The following is an 18841-nucleotide window of genomic DNA, read 5'->3' as shown; positions in this document are numbered from 1 at the left end:
GCTGTAGAAAATTAGTACAGTGAGTAGTACATCCATAACTTCCCATAAGAAATGATAAACAGACATTACATACCATGAGCAGTGCTTTTGAGGGAAGTAAAAGAATACTCGGTTGGCTTTCCAATAGAGAAAGTGACTTCTAACTGGCTTCCCAACAGCAAATGCATTACTGGAAGATTTCCTCTAAAAACAAGGAAGGCAGCAGTAGAGGCAACAGATCTGACGTGCTACCACAGCACTCAAGTGACAGCTTCTTCTTTTTCAGACTGATAAAATTTGCTTTTGTTAAGGGGATTTGAGTTTCAGCACACGCAAATGCCAACAGTAAAGGTACCAGTTACGTTTAATACGCAATTACACAGGCTTTGCACAAAATTTAAGGATTTAAACCAAGAAAAAACCAGGAAGGACCATCAGTGTGAAAAAGTGCATGCACACAAACAGGGAGGGTCGGTCTACGCTGTAATTTCGCCTGACATAATTACATGGGAAAATGAAACTCTGGGGAAATGAAACTTGGCTGACAGCATCGGCTCCAAGGACTCGTGCTGGCAATCTTGTGTGAGAAGAGCTTTTGCCACCCGCACTGCTGGGACAGACAGATCAGCTCTAACACAGAAAGCCTCTGGGCAGCCAAAAGCATATTTCACCTTTAAGATCTAAAGGCATCGTTACACCTGAACAGCGCTCCAGCTTGTTTGAATAACTAATAGCTTGAGTTATTTCATACACCAGGGGTTCCCAAATTGTCCATGGACACACACACACACAACACAGAGGCTTTGCTTCCAACATTTCTACCCTCCCACATTGAATATGGGGCTGTAGGTGCTTCCATCTCTCGCTATTTTCAGTTTATTTACCTTGCATACCGAAACTGGGAATGACTGTGTACATACATATAATGTACACACATACACGCACACACCCTTTGCTGTGTAAGAAATTGATATAAAGGGACTATAAGCGGAAGACTGGGTTGTGGAGATGACTGAACAAGTCAAATGATTGATGGCAGGGTTTCTGTGTGTCCTGCCTTTTCTTCTGAGTTTCAGTTCTCTCCCCAGATCAACACGATGGTCTGCCGGTATCCACAGCTTCCCCTTCAGTATGGAACTAATTTGATGCAATCTCAGAAAGTTACCACATTGCATTCCAACGGGGAAATGTCATCAAAAGGTAGGACTCTGCAAGCCCTGCCCCAAAGCTGCAGATGACTGAGGTCTGAAATCAATCAGTTCAGCAAACAGATAAGCCTAATGCTTCGTCTCCCAGCTGAGCAATTGAATTCGGGAGGGGAGGATCGGCTGCTGAGATGGTAATCTTTGGACCTGAGGATCTGAAACTGCAGCCTCACCGGGAGTCGGGGAACTAGGGTATATATCATTATCTGCCTTCCTTGTTCTTCCCCACACTTAGAAGAACGTTATCAGCTTTCAAAAACAATTATTACTCCCACCATACTAACAAATGTTCATTGGCAGATAAGGCAGACGTTTTACTATGCCCTTCTGTTGATCTAGCTTGTCCTTGTTTCCAAAACGAAGATTACTTACCAAGGCTTCCTGCTGGTTAGGGCATTAGCTGGCATACTAACAGCTCGTTAAAAACTCCAGACCCCTCTCTAAAGTTAACAGAATAGCAAAAGTTTATGCACGCTTGGCATTGGTAAAAAGAAAATGAAGCTGCCTTTGCCATCAAAAATAGCCAGAGAGCAATCTGTATTTTGGTAAGAACAGAGAACTCGTCTTGCAGTTTGTTCGAAACAAATCTCTGTTCCCGTACTCACCCAAATGGTACCAGCACTAAAGTCATCATATACAATACACGTGGCCATACAGGTTCCACCTCAATCTATCATTCACTCAGAGAGGGGCTGGAGTTCTCTGCAGTGAGACAGCTCCTGAGCACTAGGCAGGCTACCTGGGCAGCAGGACGAAGTTGTCTGGGTTCTTAAAGCACCTGTAGACAGAAAAACGAAGGGCTAATAACCACTGCACTGGGATGGGAAAACGTGGGAGTGAAAGAGAATTCCTACACCTTCTACCTCTGCAAAAGAGAATTGCTCTGGCATACCTCACTTGAAAAAAAAAAAAACAGTTCAGAGCTTGAAGCATGACCAGGGGATTCTCACGCAAACTATTACAATTGCAAATTGCCAGTAATCTCACGTAGACTTGAGCAAAAGTATTAAACGCGAATCCATACAGATTTCGAGTCCTGATCTCTTGCTCTGTTTCTATGGTTATAAACATGTGCAGTGTTTTGTGGACAAATACATTGCCTTTATGCTTTACAGCAGGATTAAAAAAAGAATTTGAGAGTACTGCCTCAGGCCTTCTCAAGAGTATCTCAAGTTGCTTAAAAGCTATCTTTGCCAAGTAAAGAGGTGGTTTACACAGGTCCCAAAGAAGTCCTTCCCAGATGTGCTTCTCAAGACAGCATTCTTTACAATCTGGCAGTGCAAATAATTAAGACACAAAGAATGAAAAGGAGGGAAAGTAGCACAACACGTATAACATGCGTGACACTACGGCAAACTTCCCAGCATCACATTTTCGCCTGGATATTGATCTACGGGAGTGCATCCAGAATAATTTAACTTCCATAGCAACTTCTCTGAGAAATAAAAGACAATAGCTATCGGTGATGCAACACTTAGCCACTAGGCATTATGACATTTATGCTGGGAAGAGCATCAGCAAGTTTCTGTCCTACTAAACAACCTGCACATCTCCCTTCCCTGGTAATCAAACACCACTGTGCACTGAATGCTGTTCTTTCAGAAGCTGTGCATTAAGTAACTTGCCTGGGTGACCTTAGATCCTGCAACAAAAAGCTCCCCATTTCCCTCTTCAGAGGTCTGCAATATCCCAGAGACAAAACAGCCACTGATACAGAGGCTTGTAGAAGACTTGCAAAGGATAGAGATGAGACCAAGCAACACTGGTGGCCTCTGCTTTGTGATCCGGCTTGCAGCATCACCTTCCAATTAGCCCAAATAATAACAAAGAGTCAGTAAATTATAGCCATAAATACCAGAAGCAAGATATGTATCCTCGGGCACTTACAGAGCCCAATTACATAGAATAAAAATTCCAGGTGAGGTCCTATTAGAACAACCTAACAACCGAGCTAAATGGCTCTAACGAAATCAAGCAGAGCACCTAGGTGTGCTGGTCACTCCCGTGCAAGACTTCACACAATTTCTCTTTCTTTTGAAAGACTGAAAAGACACAGATGGTAGAAAAAGTTTGTCAAGCCCATCTAGTCATTAGCACGTTTTTAACGAAAACATAAAACTTCCACAACGCTTAACTATTGCAGAGAGCATGAACAGAGCACCCTTGCTGGCTTAGTTTATTTCTTTTTAAACTCTACTCCCCCTACCTTAAACTCCTTCTGTCCTTTCTAGGCTGAGCACAAAACAGGACTTCCCTCAAAGCAAAACCAGAAAACGTAGCCGTGAGCAGAAGTTCCTCTACCTCTTCACCCGCGCTCGGCAGGAACGTGCCTCACTGCAGAGCTGTTTTCCTCCCTGAAGTCATAAAAAGGGGGAAGGGAGGTGGATTGCACGAGTCCTACAGCATCTGGCTATGCAATAAGACTCTTGAAATAATTTTCTCTGGTGCAGCGTATAGCCAACGAATCTGGCAAGAGGCAACTTTAAGCATGTGTTGCTGTGACAGCAATGAATTATCACCCCGGTCTGCAGCAAGATTAACACTTCCAACCTTGGCACGGGGAGCAGTCTGCTCAGATAGCGCCAGGAGCAGCGCTCCAGCACCAGACCTGAAAGGGTGGGCTCCCGGTGAGGGCTGTATGGCGCAGAAAGGCAGGCACGTCCCTGAACTGGAAGCAAACCATTCCCATGGAAAAAGGCAGCAGGCAGCCCAAGAGGTAGGAACACCAAGTGAAACTCAAGGTATTTGGGGTGGGAGAGGATGCAGCCCTAGAAAACAAGGCTGCTCATGAAGGAGGCCACGCTCTGAGGACCGGTTACAGAATGGAAACTACCACAGAACAGCCCGACAGGTTTCTGGTTAGAGCAAAACCACCGAGCATCCAAACCAACCTGACACAGGGGAAGCTGCCCCAAAAGCGAGGTGCAAACTGCAGAGAGAAACACTCACCGAGGCCATTACTCACGCTGTATTTCAGCATTTGTCAAATTTGTTGTGTTCTGAAGTGCTGCGTGCCATTACCTGCAGCTTCAAGCCACCTCTGGCCTCACGGGAAGGTCAGAGATATTACATCCAAACCAGCTGCACTCGGGACTCCTGCCATCCCGCTCCTCCGGCTAAATGACCACTGAGAGGAGAAACCTCAACACAAGTTTAACATTAAAATAAAAATAAAAACACAGGGAGAAGTGAGGAAAGCCACGACGCTGATGAAAACATGGTGGGAACTCCTCCTTGCTTGAAGGCTCATCATATTTACACCTCCTTTTGCTTCGCAAAATCGGCAGGACTATTGAGCATGACTTCTAGTCTTTGATCTGGTTTGCTAGATTTTTTTCTCTAGAGGCAGTTATGAGATTCCACCAACCATCAGCCACACAGAGAGCGCAGCTTTATTTTGCTTCATGAGCCAGAAATGTAAAATATTAATGCTGATAGAATCGATTTCACAGATTAAGCATTCTGCAGCCAAGATCTTAACTTGAAAGAAATATTTGAGCCCCAAAGGCTAAGCAGGATGACCTGAAGCGTATGAGTAAGTGAGGGTATGGCATTCAGCAACGAAGAAAACCAGGACAAGAGTATTTAATCTCTTAAAAAAAAACAAAACCAAAACACCTAACTCACAATTAGGACTTGCTGGATATAAAAGTATGCTTCAAGTTACAGGAACAGTCTAACGGGCATCACGATCAGTATGATTTTACATGGAAAGTAGGATTCTGCATGCCAGAAGAGAAATGTTATGGTTTCCTTGAAAAACCTTAGTTGAAACACACACCTATACGTACGTACAGCATACCTCTAAACTCTCAAACATGACAACATGAGAGAGAATTAAGTTACAGTATGTACTGAAGATTTTGTGAGCAAGTGGTCATAATTAATCCCATGTCTTGCTAGGGAGTACCAATGCCTGGAGATTTGATGCATCTCATCTCTACACGCAAAAAGTTGGTGAAAACGCCTAGCAAAGAGAAGTAAAGTGAGCTGCAGCAGGTTCTGTAACTGAAGTCAGTTTGGAAAGATCTACTTTGGAAAGAAATGAGGAGAGGGCATCTAGAGCTTCTTGACAGCAGCTTCAAATGATTAAATTAAAGCTGTATTGGTTGGGAAGACCAAACTTCATCCAGGGGCACAGCTGCACGTGAAGTGTCCACAGACCAGATTTCAGCGTTCTGGGGCACGGCACCACCATTTCCACTCTACCGCCCTGCAGTGCAGCACCAGGTACGTCACAGCACTGATCCACATCTCGCTTCCTGCACCCATCCCAAATGGATTGCTCAAAGGAAAAAAAATAGATTTGGTGGTGGGCTTTTCTAACAGAAACTTACTTTACCATCTCCACTTCTGTGTTGCGTGCTAGTGTTGAAAGCTCTGTCCTCAGTTCCTCCAGGGCTGCTTGTACCTTATTTCTTACTTTCCTTCCCAGTACTTCATTATTTCAAGCTAACTTCTGATAGACACAGCTTTAAGTCACTCACCGTTTCCACCAAAGACAAAATGCCAAATCCCAAATTTCAGAAACATCCCAGGGGATTACAAAAAGATTGGGCCATAGAGCAAGAGATGCTATTTAGGGAGACAATGACTATTCAGGGAGACGATGTGAGTCACTGCTTTCTGGGGTCTGTTCTGCTTGTAGCTCTCCTCCCGCATGGATAAGCATGGGAGCATGGAAGATGAAGGGCACATCCATCCTTCCTCACCTAGTCCTGCTGGCACCCATAGGGGTCTGGAGGCCAGCACCTTTCTTTATCTGTTATTCTCAAGGAATGTATGCATTTCTAGGGAACTGAAAGGCCTTCTATACGTAAAGTTGTGTTTATTAGTTTTATTTCAATCAGACGCTTAAATCTGACAAAAATAAGATTATACCCCTTTATTATTTTTCTCCAAGCTATAGTTCAGTTGTTTGAGTTACATCAACTATCTGTGTGGCAAATGCCACCGAAGTAAAATCCAGGCTTGACAGCTATTTCAGGCAGCTGGATTAGAAGCGTTATCTGCATTAATGGGGCAACGAGAGTAATGCCTTCTGGGGCAAGAGTGTGATGAAACATCAGGTAGTTTGAGGCTCTGAGCTCCTCTAGAAAACATCTACTGTTTGAGCAGCCAGCAGTTGATAGGATTCTCCAAGGTGTTTCACCTGTTCACTACCCTCACCTCCACAAGATGGAAATCTCCAAATGGGTGTTTTTTTTTGCAAAGAACATCTTCTGTGTATGAGGCTAAGCTGCTGCTGGAAGACCACTGTCTCTGAGCTCAAGGATTAAGAGGGGTGCAGGGGTGAGGTGGACCAGCAGGCCTACCTAGTGCCATAGCACCAACCACACATTTCACTGATTTTCTATGAAATTTATTTCAGTAGAAGCTAGAAAGTCAGCTCATGAAGTGATTAAGACTTCTGAAACCTTCGACTTTGAGCATGCTTAAAGTAGGCACTCTCATGCAGTAATACGAAGGGTATTTTTGAAAAAAGAAGACCCATCAGTGTTTATTTACAAGCTGCTTTTCTGGCTATTTTATAGATATCAGCATTTTTCAATAGTGGGGCAAAAAAAACAAGGTAACACATCAGGTAATATTGCAGTTGCTCAATATTGTGACATTTTTGATTTGATTATATGTACAACCTAAGGAATACGCTGTTCTGCAGATACAATAAGGAAACACAGAAATGGGAACAAGGAGGCGCTAACACATTCAAACCATCTCAGGAGCTGCACGCCACACTGCGCATCTCCTCACCAGCAGGTCCACAGATGCTCATCCAGTCCCTTGATGGCTGCTCCGGTACCGGAGGGATGAGACCAGCACGAGCCCTTGCCCAAGGATGTCCTGGTGGGGCTGCAGGGCACCAGCACCTCTCCTCGACCCCAGGATGGGTGCGCTGGGGTTTTACTGGAGTGCTGCTATTCTCCTGCTGTCTCCATCTGGCATCCCAGTCCCTCAGGGCTATAGCCAGCTGGCACAGTTTAGAACAGCCTTCGGGCTGCTCTAGACTACACAAGGGAGTAGGCCAGAGGAAAACCAGTACCATAAATAGCTAATTTACAATCCCATTATCCCATCATCCTCAACTATATGCAGTATGGAGCTAGCCACACGCCCCGTGACCAGATGCTCTAAACAAAAATAACAACAATAAAATTAAAAATTAAAAAAAAAAAAAGAGTTGAAACATCTTAACAGAGTTTGATAATAAGAGACAGAAATCTTAACTTAGAGACAGGCCTGTTAATAGGGAAACAAGTGCTCATAACTTGATTACTCAGAAAAACACTATTCATTTCATTAAATTAAATGCAATGTGAAAAGTGGATTTTCTGTAATAGCTGATCACAAATTACAGGCATTCTACACTCTCCGGTTCATTTATTTTTCACAAGGAAACCGGAGTAGGAGCGCGTTATTTGCATAGAGGGGTAAGTTCCCATGACTGCAGAACACGAGACACGTGTCAGACACCGGGCTCAGCACACGGCAGCACGCCCGTGAAAGCACGCCGCACCAGCGATAGCAGGTACCATCACGGCACCTTTCAGCTGGAGTTAGGGACGAGCCACGCTTTACAGAAGAGACAAGGAGTACGTGGGGAACGTTCAAACAGGATCTGTCAGCGGCAAAGTCGGGAGAAAGGCTGCAGTCGCACGCTGCAGCGATTGCTACTCCAAGTGCCTTGAGCATCCTCCAAGCAGTAGCACTCAGGTCCTCTCCCATCACCCAGGCGTTGCTCTCCCCGCCAGCTACCAGCTGTACAGCTGCTCGTTCAGCCCCACGCTGACACGCAGCATACAGCCAAACCCAGATGAAATGGTATTGAGAGAAAAAAGAAAAAAAAAAAAGTTTTTTTCATCCTTATCTGTTCCTCTTTCTGGTTCACAGCACAACCACACCAATATGATGTAGTGAATGGCGTGACAGCAAGAACACGCTGCCCAGAGCACGTCTCTTCACGTCTCTTGTTCGTCCAGTAAGTCAAATGCTGCCCTGCTACATCCCTACTGTATCTGAAGGGATCTTTCTCACCCAAAAAGTGTGCTAATTAACATGTTTGTGTCTCACAAAGACCCAGATATTGCTCGCTTTTACATTTTAACTCCAGCTTTTAACGTCTGTCAGGTTCCTACCTTGTGTTTTCCTGCTTGATGTCATCTTCCTGTGTTCTTTTTACCACTGCTTAAAACAATTTGTTTGCACAACAGCTGCAACCTGCAGGGACAACGCACGTCCAGAACTGCCTGGCTTTACAACGAATTGCTCTAACACAGTTGTTCTTCAGGTTAGTGCAAAACGAGTTCTTTGCTGATTGCTTCTTCCTCTGCAGTCAGACTTCTGCAGTATGCAGCTCTTTACGAGAGGCAAAGACCCCACCTCCTACTGCCTGAAACCTTTCATAAAGGGCCTGAAAAGCTCGCATACCAACCATGACACGTCCCTGTGAGCTCAGAAACATGTTCCCTTCCCTTAAGTTTCCTTTTTGCCAAATACTTAGCCACACGGATGGACAAAAGATTTACGTAGCATCGTAAAGCAAGCTCGCTAAGGCTCCAGGTGTATTTTTATTTCTAAACCTGGCACTATTTCACAAACGTACACTGCTACTCCATAGAATTATGAATTTTGGTACCACTCCACTTTGTGACTCAGGCCCCTTCAATTAGCAAACAAGTGATTGAGAGCGACTCCTCTGCACGTGCAAGTCTGAATCGATCCTGGCAACTGAATCAATGCAGAAAATTCTAAGGAGATAAAGAAAAGAAAGTGAATTTACTGAGGGCAACACTGAAATTAAACATCAAGAAAAGTCGCAAGAAGCAGAATTACTACCTGGCAATGAAACAAATCATTAAGGGTAGTATAAAATTACGCTGGACGAAGACTAAGACCAATTTCCTTATGGAATGACCTCATATAACAAAACAAAACCTTGTTCCTCTTTACACACAACTCACAATAACTCCTGAAACTACTTTCATTCCCTTTTCTATTCTGCTCTCCAAATCACTGTTAAGATCATCCCACTACCATAACACAAACACTGGAGTCAGGAATGCCCGAAGAAATAACAGTGTTAACAATGAAAAATACCCAACAATTAACCTGGGGGGAGGAAAAATGCCTGTTAAGTGAGCACGACTAAGGTCAGCGATGTACAGAAAACACATCTACATGAGAACTTCACCCCAGTAATTTTCTGCCCAGCAGGAGAGCAAGCCAGTTTAAGAACATAACAGGGCAGTATTATGGAGATAACCAAGCCCAGCTAGGCAAAGAAAAACACATAACCCTAAGACAAATTCTGCATTTGTCACCAGAGGGCACAGGGTCACAAAACCTCACCTACCAGAAAGGAGGTATCGGAATGAGTCAGCTATCTCAGCTGTCTTCGCTTATAAAGCTGTCATACATCTGGTGTGAGATAAATCTTACTTTTATTTGCCAAGCATATTCTGAAGAACATCCTTTAAAACCTCACTTGCGTGCAATAACAAGTCTGAATGCACAGGACAGGAGCCCAAACTGTAACTCTGTCAAGTAACATTAGGTGGTTCAAAGACACAACGGGGATGGGAGGAATCATCTCTATTTTTATTGCAGAAATTATTGGGAAGGGGGTGAGGAAGTGCAATAATAAAGGTTATATAGATGCCGTTTTCTCTCTCTGTGCCAACACACTGCACTAAGACAACCCAAGTTTATATTTTATGGAAAAGAAAAGCCCTTTATAAACAGAAGCAAAACATACATATAAAAGCCCTGACATTACATTCAAAAAGAAAAATCTGATGCCAAATCCCAACAAAAAGCCTCCTTAGATGCATGAACTCCTGAGTGAAAGGCAAGGCAATCACCACAAATGGAACCGAGCGCTTTATACTCCGTTATCCACTTAGCTGCAACCAAGTACTACTAGGTCTTTTGTGTGTTTAAGCAAAATAAATATTTCTTATTACTGATTTTGTAATTTTCTCTCTTCACAGTTCTACATATTGCTTTCCAACCTGTGGATTTGCATACACATGGATGAAAACAATTGGTTTAATGCACCAGGGCATGCACTGCAGCACAGAACTCTGGGCGACAGCAATAATGAAAAAGACAAAATATTCTAATAAACAGAAACGTAGATTAATCACCTCTACTAGTTAAGTCTACAGAAATACAACTCATGGAATAAGCACAGATTCCTACAGCCTACATGTAGGAGCAGAAGAGCTCAACTGGGCACGGAAACCAAGCGCCACGCTGCAGGAAGAACGGGGCTGGGAGCGCGGCGAAACGCAGGTTCTCTTCTGCACTTACTATTAAGGCAATGTCACATTTAGCCAGCTGCTTCTCACTGCCGTGAAGAATACGAGGATGTTTAAAATATTTGGCATGTTTTGTGTTGTCAGAATTTGTTACAGTACACCAGAATTTGCCCTGGCCCCAGTGTTTAAGCTAAAAGAGATACTGCATTTGTTAAGTGTGTTGAAAACAACTTTTGTTACCATGCCCACTCTTTTTTTTTTGTGTTTCACCTTGCCAAATACACAATTTTTTAATTCAGTGACAGATTTAGTACACTGTAGACCTTCAGAGGAGTATTTCCCAGGGATAGGCTGACATCACCAGCCATGCACAAGGCAGACAAGAAGAGTCATGTTAATTTCGAGCTCCATTAAGCACAGGAAAGGAAGAAGGAAACAAAAAAAATCTTTACCAACTTGGAAAAAATCAGCAGATATTCAGAAAAAAAAAAAAAAGAAGAATTTTTAAGTAGTGTTACACATAGCTGACAGGCTTTCAAAAAACCTTGACTAAAACTCTATGTAAGTAAAGAACTGAAAAAAGTCTGAATATTTGCTTTATTTCGTGCACAAAAGAATGTGAGGAGACAGGCTGCTTGCTAATCAGTCACCTACTGATAAAGTGAATCTCAGGTTACCCGGAGTCAATTGGTGTCTGGTAACAGTTCACTTTACTGATCATCAAATAGGTCTTGAGTAGATAAAACAAGTCTTTTTCTTAAATAGGAGATAGCGACACGGCAGAGGCTGTCCTGGCACTGAAGTAAACCAGGCGTCACTCCGAAGCTGCTCTGCGAGTTGCATTCACCTGGTACCACTATTTGGAAACGTGTTTTGAAGAGAACAGAGGTTAATTTTGCAACGACTAACTCGTTACAGCCTTGATTGTACTACGAGCTAATGCAGCGAAGTTCTTATCTTGAATTAAGCAGGGTGTACATAAAGGACTGCCAGATCGATATGCAGAAGAACACCACTACCAAGACAAAGCTTTCACCCAGTCCGAATACATCCATCAGCTTCCAGAACCAATTCTGCCCAGGGAAGGTTCCCAGCTCAGCCCTCTCGGATAACATCTGGCTCTCCACGCACTCCAGCACCGCTTGCTGACAACACAGGCCAGGCTAACAAAATATGCTGTAATGCCATCGTAGCATTTCACTCACTTAGCTCCACTGCCCACAGGTTAACAAGAGCCTGGAGACAGCTGCTCTAGGCAGCTCGTGCTGTCCAAGCCCCAGAGAGGCTCTACCAAAGATGACTTTTTTTTTTACAGTACATTTCTAGTAAATCCAGCAGAACGCACACAGGTCACCTTCAGATTGCCTTTGCTGTGATGCCACTGACGGATGTAAGCAGGAGTGTGCATGCATCTCCTCACCTTCGATGCTGCCATATGCTACAGATCCATCAGAAGTACTTGGAGAACCACGAGAATACAAGAATTAAAAAAAAAAAATACAAGTTGTTATCAGCCATGCCTTCAATTTCATCAGGCTGTTAAGAGCACCACATCTCCGCATCTACCAGGAAATAAACAGGCAGCAAGAAGTCAACCATGCAAAACCAAGACAGAACCATGGGTGCTATGTTTTGTGAGAAACACACACATTTGACCTGAGATAATCCTTTTCTGGTTTAAAACAGACCAGCCACCACAAGGATTCGCACAAACATTTGTGATTGTTACAAAGCAGGACCTGCAGAGCACATCCAAAAGAAAACATACTTGCTTTTTTTCTTTCCTCAAAGACTCAAGAAATAGTAAGCCAGGAGAAAGGGAGTCAAAGTCGCAAGCAGGTGACTTGCACCACCAGTCTGTAGCATTTACCCGCTGATTTGTTACTGCAGCACTAAGACAGAAAATCCTCAAATGAAAGAAAAAGGGTAGAAGGTTTAGAACTGATCTGCAGCCCTGGTTTCATGTTAGCGCTACAGATTAAGGCCTGAAACAAAAATGAGGATATCAGCTAGCCTTTGTTTGGGGTTTAAAGCTTTGATGGCTTAAAATAAAGCTCAGCAGATAGTCCAACAAATCAAGCAAACCCATTCTGCTCTGCTCACCTTCGCGCTATGAGCCGTCATTCTGGTTTTAAAGGTTTCAACATTTTGGGCGTGTTTTTTTATTTTTATTTTTTAAGCAAGTAAGATCATTGACTTCAGACAAAATTAAAGAGATGCTACAGTGGCCTCCCAGAAAACAGCCTGGCTGTTTGGAAACCTTTACTCCTGATAGCACTATATGGAAAAAGAAGCAGCTTTCTTCAGAGGAAAGTCGGGGGAAGTCTGCGTTTCCTTTGCCCTTTTGTCTCTCCATCCCTATTAAGAAGGAACAGAACTACTTACTACTCATGAATCAGCCTCAACGATAAGGACCTGTGTAACCTTTGGATCAGACATCTGACTGTAAGTGCTGACCTGGGAGGGTGGGCACAAGCGTTCTGCTAAGTCCCGATGGTTCGGATCCCACAGCTTCAGAACTGGGACTCGTTACTCTGGAGTTCATGGCACAAGGCTAATTCCTAACCTTCAGCCAAGAAACCAACCACTTCTTTAAAATCCATGGTACAGGACACAGAGCAACAAGAAGAGGAAGGACTTTTTGCAAGGCTCTACTGTGTGCAGAGCTAAAATCTAACGCCTGGGCACTCTTGTACCACAGGCTGTGCCTTCACTCCCAGAGGAAAGAGAACATTACCTTCAGCACGTTTAAGGACCTTTTTACTCCTTAGAGGTTAAGGGCTAAGGAAGGTTGTTTGTTTACAAAACCGGAGGCTTTCTGAATAATGAAGCTTGCAGTTGATTTTGACACTTCTTACGGGCCTTCAGGGAGAAGGTGGTCCCCACAACACATGGCAAGAACATCCCTCCTGAGTGAATCAGATAGCTCACACAGGCAGCCAAAGCGGAGCGTGCAGCTGAAAGAGAGACATGCTTCTCGAATCCTGGAATCCTCTTTCAAATTCTCCACGGGATTTGTAATCCAGAAGTTTGGTGCATATGCTAAAAATGTTAAAGAAAAACAAGCTAAGATTTCCTTATTAATTTAAGAAATAAAAATACCACGTCTGAGAAGGCAGCACAGCCTGGTTAGGTTCTTTGCCCATCTGTTATGATAAAAAGCAAATTGCCTCAGCAACACTTCCCTGTTCCTGGACAGGTACGTGAGGCAAGGCTGCAAGGGAGAAAGCAAGAGAGCAAGCGTGCCTCAACAGGCATTCAAGGAGAAGGTCACTTCAGCAAGAACTTAACCCATCAATACAGACTGAACCACAATACCTGCTACTGGAAATATGACACAGCATTTATTTGCTAGATTATGAAACTTTTCCTACTCTGAAAGTTAGGAAATGAACCAAAGCCATTTTGGTTTCAAGTATCTATGAATTAATTCTCTGCGAATTATTAGAAGAAAGGATTCAAAGTCAGAAGAAATACCTGCAGAAAGATTACCACCAATAAAGGAGAATGTTTCTGAGAGCATCATTGGCTTGCAGCGTCCATGTGATGGAAGAATAATGGAAAAACAACAGGAAGAAATACGCTAGAACACACCCACTACCGAAGAGAGCGTACAGCCTGGGACAGGCAATTGTGCTTTGGTCTGTTGTGAGAAACACAGAACAGTCTGAGATTTCAGACAGGACCTTGTCTGTACCACTGCCATGCTCATGACTAGCGGATCACTTCATCACAACATCAAGCACCTTTTCAGAGCAGTGATGTTAAGACCCATTCAGAACCAGGAGGGCAGCTTGCCTCCAAGGCAGGAGGCCCAACTGCTGCCCTTCAAGTGCTGAAGCCATTACTTACCGACTCCCAGACACAAAGATGCATCTACATGTCTAAATGTTCTCTGATGGGGACCAGAAACCGTTCAGCACTGCAAAACAGATTTTCTCATCTGTAACTGCAAAGGAATAAGCAAAGCTTTTCAAGTGTGACTCTACAGACAAGACGGAGAAGCTGACATGAGGGGCTGGCAGTAAGTCTTTTTAGCATCCTCTGCCTCTTCCATAATTCCTGAGCAGGGAGCAATGCTGTCAAATTTAAAGACCTCCTATACAGTGTTACTTGGGAGGTATTTTCTACATCAAAACACTCAAGGTAAAGCCCATGAACTATAGAAGTTGATGGCAAAGCTCTTATTCATTAAACAGATACTACCACAAATTAAATATCAAGGCTTACTGGTCAAAGTCCCAAAGTCAAGACAGTCAACACTGATTTTGTGTCACCTGACATACACCTTCAGTGCTGAAATCTACTTCCAACTTTTTGTCACTATTATTACAATTCCAAGACCCATTCTTCTGATTTCTTCCTCTACCTCTTCTCCTGTTCCACTCCTCAAACAATCTGAGGCTCGGGTTTTGTCTTCACTTCTGCTTTACCATCAGCAGCACATCTACACCACGGCAAAGCCTCTTCCTACTAACAGCACGTAGCACGACTGCTGCACTTACTACTTTGGCCAAGATGCAGGGAGGCAAGCGACAGCTTAGCTCCTTGATGCAGACACAACGATGCACCAGCCTGAGAGCTGAAATCCCACGTAAGCAACGCTTCAGAAGCAAATACAGTCCTGAAACCCTTCACCAGCATTCCAGCATCTTCACAGGTATACTCGTATTTACCTCTCGCTTCCTATTGAGAAATCAAATCTACATTCAGGAGATAGCTTTCCAGCCACAAACAATGCTCTACAGCTATTTTATTTAAAACCCTGGATGTAAAGCGTGCTGAACTGAGAGCTAAAGCCAATAAAAGGCTATTCGCGGGAAAGGTACGTATTAAAAATTAATAGCAAACAGCAAGCAGTGTTAAAATGGTCTTCCAAATCATAATGCAGTAAGCAGCCTAAGTAAAGCGGGAGGAATGGACACTTTCTGCCCCCTGCAGTTTCTATTGCTATCTCGATTTTTAAGACAGCCTTAGGAGGGATAGGTGGTACATTAGCATTCCAGAAACCTAACAATTTAACATCTGGCTACCTAGCACCAACAGCCAAAACATTTTTTTATACCTAGGTTCATTTGAATCACAGTTAAATTAATCAACGTTTCCTATTAATGATCACCTAGCTGCTTTGAATGTTTCCTGCGGTACCTGACCGATGTGATTGTCCCTGGCTTTGCAACAGAAACGACAATCACCTCCCACCAAACCTTTATTTGACTTCTTCATCTTGATTAGCATTAAGAACAGGGATTCTCGCCAACACACTGGTACTCTCAAGAAGTCAGAGACGTGCCCCTAAAATGTACATACACACACGCCCTATATATTATATATAAAGAATGTATGTCTGTGTACATATATAACCCCATATAAAGGAGAGTGGATTTTCTAGTTATTAGACTGCAAATATTCCTCAAAACAGAAGATGCCGTTTATGAAATTTTACATTTAAAGCTGCAGGGCACACATATGGACAGAGATTTTGGTAAAGAAAAAATCTACAGGAGAAGGTCTCACGTCCACACACAGGAGAGTTAAGTACCGTTACTGCTTAAGCACTTTCTTCAGTCTTTATGAATGCAGACTGGGAACTGAACCCCAAATTCATCTAGCCAAAGTCTCTCTCTGTCTGTGATCACTTACTCCCACACGTTTCAGGCTGGCTGAATGCAAGAATCCAACTATTTTCAGGGTGGGTGGTAACCTGCTTTAAAAAAAAAAATAAATGCATTTTTATCATATACTTGGAAAATCGATGTTTTCCGTGAGATGATAATTTTGAAACAATCTTGTTCTGCTTTATGAGCCTGACTGTACAAAGAAGTAAAGAGGAATTGAGAACAGGCCGATTACAGTAGGAAATTATTTATTGCCAGCTGATTTTTAACCAATAATGAGCACATCACTACTGTTAGATTTCATAAGAAAAAAAAAAACAAAACACAAACTGTTGCAGCATACCAATGATATGCAGGCTACCAAGGATGCTCCATACTAAAATAGGAAAGTTGAAGTGTTAATTTCACTGATGAAATGCACCTGAGACATCTTCTTTCCTCACCTAGATTTTTTATTCCAAAACACACATGTATTTTTCCTCTATTTAAGCTGTCAGTACCCCACAGCATATACCCATTTTTATTTTGACATACTTAAGGTTAAATAGAGCCAGATGTATACCACTATACTTCATGATGTTCGTTTGCAATGGATTATATAGGTTGAAAACAACTTTGGCGACGTTTTGCAGGGCTACCAACTGAGTGACTACACTTAAAATGTTTCTCCTGTGATCCCATTTTTTACCCTTTAAGTAAAAAACGGACAACTGGATTGTCCTGAGAACACAAACTGAACACAGGAGAGCTGTGAACTGCCTCACCCCTGAAGACCATCACCGACACCATCACCGCTTCTGTTAGGAATAACGAGCACCAACCAGGAGCAGAAAGTTTTTCATGGCTTGCTTCACCACCAGCAGGACCTGGGCTGTCCCAAACCCCAACTTTTCCTACGTGTGGCTGCTGCGCTCCCCTTCTGGGCCACGAACACCATCACCGATAGAAATCTGCAAAGTCACTTCCAAGTAAAAACTAGTTGATTCTCGGGAAAACAGCAGCGAGGTGAACAGTTAAGGGGCATCCTCCAGCAACGTGCATTCGGCCAGGAGCTGAATTTTCAACGATACGTGGGAAAAAGCCCGGAATCCCCTCAATTCAGGAGGATTTTTCCCTCCTGGTGCCTGCCCTGAGCACCCACACACCCCAGGCACAAACTCCCCTTTCCCTTTTCATGCCCTACACAGCGGGCTCCTTCCCCCAAACCCCGCTGCAGCAGGAATCCCGTTTCCCTAGGGATTCACCCCAAGGAGCAGCGCTGGATTTTGAAAAAGGATCAAACATTTTAAAAGGAAATAAACCACCCCCCCCCCCCCAAACCTCCCACCCCACGGCCATTGTGCCTCGAGGCTTCCCCCCCCCCCCCCCCAGAAGCACACACCGAGGCCCCACAAAGCCGGGCCGCGGGCCGGCCGTGCCCATGGCCCCGGGGCTCCCCTCCCTTCCCTTCCCCTCCCCTGTTGGCCCTTCCCCTCCCTTCCCTTCCCCTCCCCCGCCGCCGGGTTCCGGGAAGCCTCCGGTGCCTCCCGCACCTCCGGGAGGCGGCGGCGCTGCGGAACGGCCCCGGCACGGCTGGGGGGGGGCGAGGAAGGGAAGGGGGCAACGAGGGAAAGGAGACCCCCGAGGGGGTGAGGGGAGGGGGTGAGGGGAGGGGGTCGTGGCCCCTCGCTACAACCCCGCTGCCCCCTCCCCCGGCCTCATGGGGAGGCGAGAGGGGGGCTCGGGAGCTCCGTGGTCCCCCCCCCCAAGCCCCCTGAAGGAGAGAGGGGAGGGTGTAGGGTTAATGGGGAGGTGGGGGGGTGGGGGTGAGCCGCCCCCCCCCCGGGTACCTTTCGCTTCCTGGTCTCGGCCGAGCCGCTCCAGACGAAGCACTGGTAGATGGCCCGCAGGTTCTGCTTCCAGTTCTCCACCTTGAAGCCGGTCACATGGCAGCACCCGGCCGCCGGCGGACTCATGTCAGACCCCCCCACATCAATCCGCCCGACGAACGGGCCGGGCCGGGCCGGGCCGGGCCGGGGGGCAGCGAGCCGGCCCCTTCACCCTCCTCCTTCCTCCTCCTTCCTCCTCCTCCTCCTCCTCCTCCGCAGCGCCGGGCACGCGTGTAGCCCCCCCCCCACCCCCCCTCTTTCCCCCCTCCTTCTTCCCCCGCCCTCCTCAGGGGCTCGGGCCCCTCCCGCCGCCTCCCGCCGCCCGCCGCCCCCACATAGAGCCCCGGCCCCCGAACAAAAGCGAGGCGGCGGCGGCGCTGCCTCAGCCTCACACCACACACACAAAGATGGGGGCTCCCCTCAGGCGGCCCTCTACCTCATAGAGGCCGCCGGGAGGGGAATAAGAAGTAAAAAAAAATAATAAAATAAAAAAAAAGGGGGGGGGGGGGGGGGGGGAAGCGAGGCCCCGCCCGCCGCCGCCGCCGCTCCCCTGCAGCCGCCCTCCCGCCCGCACGGGGCCTGTCTCTTTAAATCGCCGCCCCCCCCCCTCCCTCCCCGCTTTGCTTCCTTCCTTCCTTCTTTCCTTTCCTGCCCACCCCCCTCCGCCCGCCGGGTGCGCTGGTCCGAGCCGCTAAGTCAACCCAGCCCGCCAGGCCCGCGGTGGGACAGACCAACGGGGAAATGGGGGAGTGATCGGCCCCGCCGCACGGGAGGGAGGTGGAGGGGGGAGGAGCGGTGCTATTGGTCCGCCCGCCTGTCACTCAGCCGCTGAGGCTCGTCTCATTGGCTCGTTACCGTCTCCCCCCTCCTCCCTACCTAGCGTTTCCCCCTGCCGGATAGAGGCGGGGAGA

The 18841-nt window shown here is 45.7% G+C and overlaps 1 protein-coding gene across 2 annotated transcripts in view; it reads right to left on the bottom strand.

Moving 5' to 3' along the window:
* Positions 1-18164, bottom strand: part of USP22 (ubiquitin specific peptidase 22) — a 98992-nt gene extending 80828 nt beyond the window's left edge. The window contains exon 1 of one of the 2 annotated variants that reach the window (XM_027469149.3): positions 17892-18164. In XM_027469149.3, the coding sequence (XP_027324950.1) occupies positions 17892-18017 (126 nt within the window). In that variant the 5' untranslated portion in view covers positions 18018-18164. The remainder of the gene's footprint in view (positions 1-17891) is intronic. The other variant, XM_027469146.3, reaches the window with a different exon arrangement.
* Positions 18165-18841: the final 677 nt, after the last annotated feature.

The sequence above is a fragment of the Anas platyrhynchos genome, chromosome 15 (assembly GCF_047663525.1).
Source record: "Anas platyrhynchos isolate ZD024472 breed Pekin duck chromosome 15, IASCAAS_PekinDuck_T2T, whole genome shotgun sequence".
Lineage (NCBI taxonomy): Eukaryota > Metazoa > Chordata > Aves > Anseriformes > Anatidae > Anas > Anas platyrhynchos.
Note: the sequence above shows the minus strand (reverse complement) of the source record. Positions and strands in the feature narration are given on the sequence as shown.